The 4409-nt window shown below is 33.1% G+C and overlaps 1 protein-coding gene across 2 annotated transcripts; it reads left to right on the top strand.

Moving 5' to 3' along the window:
* Nucleotides 1705-3854, top strand: LOC109347761 (60S ribosomal protein L2, mitochondrial-like). Of its 2 annotated transcripts, none has more exons than XM_019587807.1 (3): nt 1705-1753; nt 1991-2091; nt 3102-3854. In XM_019587807.1, the coding sequence occupies exons 2-3, from the start codon at nt 1995-1997 to the stop codon at nt 3617-3619; spliced, it is 615 nt and encodes a 204-aa protein (XP_019443352.1). In that variant the 5' UTR covers nt 1705-1753; nt 1991-1994; the 3' UTR covers nt 3620-3854. The 2 variants fall into 2 exon arrangements, with proteins under 2 accessions (XP_019443352.1, XP_019443351.1); XM_019587806.1 differs by having other exon boundaries at nt 1714-1811.

The following is a 4409-nucleotide window of genomic DNA, read 5'->3' as shown; positions in this document are numbered from 1 at the left end:
ATATATATATATATATATATATTCTTAATCATGTTTTCCTGCCTTTGGAGGCTTTGCTAAATCGGTTGATCAAGGTTACATTAAAATGTTCAATTTCCCCCTAATATTACTAACATTATTTAATATCTTTATACTAGAAATTCAAAAAAGTTATCGTCATACAAATACTTAATTAAACAATTAATGATGAATGTTTTATTACAATAAGACATCATAAATAAGTTGAAAAATAATCAAACAAGTTTTACACTTTAATTGTAATAAAAATGTACAAATAAATTTAATAAGAGTTTGTCAGAAATATTATAATAATGATAAACATAACTACTTGAAAACAAATAATTTTTTTCTTTCAAAACAACATTGTTTTGACGTGTAAAAAATGATTGAAGAGACCAATGAAACCAACAAAACATTAAATGGATTAGTTCATAGGAGCAACATTTATTGGGAGGATCAATCATACATCCCAAAATAGATTAGTTTCTTACTCGTAGAAAAAAGAAAAAAGAAAGAAAGAATTGTCCAATCAAATCAGTCAAGGGGCTTAAGTTGACCAAGTCGAATTGGTCCAGCTAGCCAAGTCACGAATTTATTTATAAAGTTGAACAAGTCAACCTGATACATACTGATATTGGTACATAACCGATTGGATGAGTGACTAAGATTAATCAAATGTTTGGTTCCTGATCAGATTGGTCGGTTTTAGCCAAGTTACATAATCAAGATTAGGATTAGAAGTGATTTAACGATCACATGACTACTTAAAAAATTATATACATATATCTTTAAATTTTAACTACTAAAATAAAATTCAATGATCCATATTAATTTGTTTCATTTCTCAAAACAACATTTGTTTTCACTTAACTCAACGGGGGTACACTCTTACAAAGATAACTATATTAGACTTGTAAGTTTTCTATACTCGCATGATACATGTATTGTATTTTTTTTTTGGATGTTTTGAATAGTAAGAGAATTTGAAAATGTGTCACAACATCTATACCTATACTATTAATCTATACTATTGAAAAGCCAAAACAAGAAATAATTACTATTATGATATAATTTTTATATTTTCTAACCTCTTTCAATAATAATTATTATAAACTTCCACATATTACTTCTATTGCTTTCATTTTTTATATTAATATATCATCAATCTTCCATACATTCTTTTATTTATATCTTCACTCTCTTCATATATTTCATTTCTTATATTTAAATGATTTTTTTCTTAAATATTATAATATGAAGATGATATTTTCTATATCACAAAAAATAAGAATACAGGTCGATGACAGTAAGTGTCCTTCAACACATTAGTATGTATAATAATAATCAACTTAATCTCATTATATTTATTCTTTTTTATTTTAACCTATTTTATAATTTCTAAAAGAATTCGTATGTAATTTTAAGTAACTACCATTTATACATTAATTTCAAATTGGATATACGTTTGATTCCCCTTAAGCAAAGTCTCAGGTTCGAGTATTGTGGATAGAAAAATACCCGCTGGGAGAGTTAGCCTCACGTACCTGTTTCCGGCTCGAATATGATTGCCTCCAGTGCATGATACTCGTGGGAAACCAAAAAAATTGGATATACAAAAATTGAATATTTAAATCATAAAAAATGTAACAAATGAACATTTAAAAAGATGTAAGTATTAGAAAGTTAAATGGGTAAATCCCTAAACCACACTTTCTTTCAATCTCACTGACTTCTCACGCCGCCGCTCCACCTCGTCGCCACTTCTCACGCCGCCGCTCCACCTCGTCGCAACTTCTCACGCCGCCCCTCTGGTATGTTCCATCCATCATTGTTCATCGTCGATTCTTCATCGATTCTATTTCTCTTCTTCAATTCATCATTGTTCATTGTTGATTCTTCATCGATTCAGTTTCTCTTCTTCAATTCACCATTGTTCATTGTTGATTCTTCATCGATTCAGTTTCTCTTATTCAATTCATCATTGTTACAGATCCATGGCGGTTTCACTTTGGAGAGCTCGTGCAGCTTCGTCAGCACTCTCTAACGTCAACAATTTTACCAATGCCATACGCTGCCGTTTCTTCTCTTCTGGTACTTACCTTCCTTTCAAAAAACTACCTTATATCTCTATTCATTCATCTTCACAAAGTGTTGTTTGTATAATTATTCTCAACAACTTATTTTATGCAATACATTACTTCACGGAAATGCTGCGAATTCATATGCTTTGTATACACTTTATTAGCTGTTGATTTAAGATTAATCACATTTGTTTAATTTAGATATACAATCCATTTATTTTTTGAACACTAGGGGTAAATTGAGATATCAGTGTTTTCTATGGATAAAGAATTAATCCCTTTCGGAGCATGTGGCTCCCCTCACGATAAGTGTGGCTCCCAGGAATCAAATCCTTGACCAAAAGGTATTTCTGAGAATCTAGCGAGGACATACACCACTAGACCAATGTCTTGTTGGTACAGCTACTATAGTTCAATGTAACTAATTGCTGATATAAAGAAGGTTTTGGTGCAATTTTCAGAATATTTGATAACGTTAACCCGCGATAGGAAAAACCAGGATAATATAGCAAAACTATTATTGTTTTATCAAGTTTTATGCATTGATCCTTGAAGCCAGTGATAGGAATTTAACTTAGCTTAGGAAGCCTTAATCCAATCAAATATAAAGGATGAGATACAGAGATAGTAAGGATAGCTAATTATTGCATCTAAACGCAAATATAATCCGATAGGAATTTCAGTTGTTTGTGTAATTGTACACATTCATTTATGTCTTCTTCTGCTCTTTTGTTGTCATTTCATTACTCACTTTTCAATTTTCGGTGGATTCCTGTATTTGGGTATGGAACTTTGTAGTGTTTTAAGATACGAAATGAAAATCGGGCTAAAATGAAAGGAAATGAGATTGTTGAAGATACTTTGACTGAAATAAGACCGAAAGTTTTCGTGGCTTGCTCTGCTATCACAAGAAGGAATCCTGTTGCCTGTAGAAGTTTTTATGCTGTGGTTGCTCCTTCCTCTCCATCTTTCTCTAATCATTATTTGGTTGGTCACAGTTCTCTGTTTTGCTTTTCGCAGATGTTGGAAACACGAACCCTCATAATCCACGCGACAATATCATGAATCAGATGATGTATTCTGACATCAATTCACAGATCGGGAGTTCCATGCCACTCTCTTCAATGCGAATTGGAACAATCATTCACAACATTGAGTTGAACCCAGGGCAAGGTGGCAAGCTTGTCCGAGCAGCTGGAACTAACGCAAAGATCTTAAAGGATCCCACAGCCCCATACTGTTTAATCCAACTCCCCTCAGGTGTTAAAAAGTTGATTGATTCTCGATGCAGGGCCACCATTGGTACAGTGTCCAATCCAAGCCATGGAGATCGAAAGCTTAGGAAGGCCGGACATAGCCGATGGCTTGGTCGAAGACCAGTTGTGAGAGGAGTGGCCATGAATCCTGTTGATCATCCACATGGTGGAGGAGAGGGTAAGAGCAAGAGTAGCGGGAAATTCGGGAAAGGATCTCGTACTCCTTGGGGCAAGCCAACTAAGGGTGGCTACAAGACTGGACCGCTGAAGCGAAGAAAGTAATACAATATTCATTATACTTGGTTCTGATGCTTTGCAGTTAGATGCATGCTTGGATTGTAATAATTGTGGAAACTTTCACTCCTGGTTAGGAAATTCTACTTATGATTAGGTACAAGCCACTTTTTTTTATTATATGGGTATAAGTTTTGCATTTTTCCCTGGAATATTCAGCTTATACAGTTATACAACTCCTATTGTTCACAAGCCATATCCTAGTCTTATTTTTTTCTTTAAACTTCATTGTTCATTATGTCTGTATGAGGGTTGTTAACATTTTATGTTACTCTGATTCTTCCATCTACTTGAGGGTTTCATTGTGCATACTGAAATATGAAAAAGGCCAAAATGATGAAAATCAATTTCTTCCGTTTTCATTTAGGAAGAATCAGAATATCAATACCAAATAATCATATCTTGTTATTTTCAAGAGTTCAAGTTCACTTATCTTGGTGTTAATTGAGTTTAGAGTTTTACTGAAAACAATCTCCTTATGTGAACATCCATGACATTTCACTTTGAAATATGGTATATTTCGATATATTATAGCCTAGGAATAACGGCGAGGTTGTCTGCTTTGTGATCTAAATGTTACGAGTTTAAATTCTAGAAACAATTTTTTTACTTGCGAGAATAATATTGTATACGTTTATCAGCTGTAGACCTTATTAAGTAGGCGTCTCAAGTATTAGACTATCCTGTATTTAGATATTGACTTGAAGTTCCATGAATGTTTGATGTCCCTAGTAAGTGGAAGTGAAGCCAAGTTAGATTTTCTAATTGAGTTAGTGAG

This window comes from Lupinus angustifolius, chromosome LG05, assembly GCF_001865875.1.
Source record: "Lupinus angustifolius cultivar Tanjil chromosome LG05, LupAngTanjil_v1.0, whole genome shotgun sequence".
Lineage (NCBI taxonomy): Eukaryota > Viridiplantae > Streptophyta > Magnoliopsida > Fabales > Fabaceae > Lupinus > Lupinus angustifolius.
Note: the sequence above shows the minus strand (reverse complement) of the source record. Positions and strands in the feature narration are given on the sequence as shown.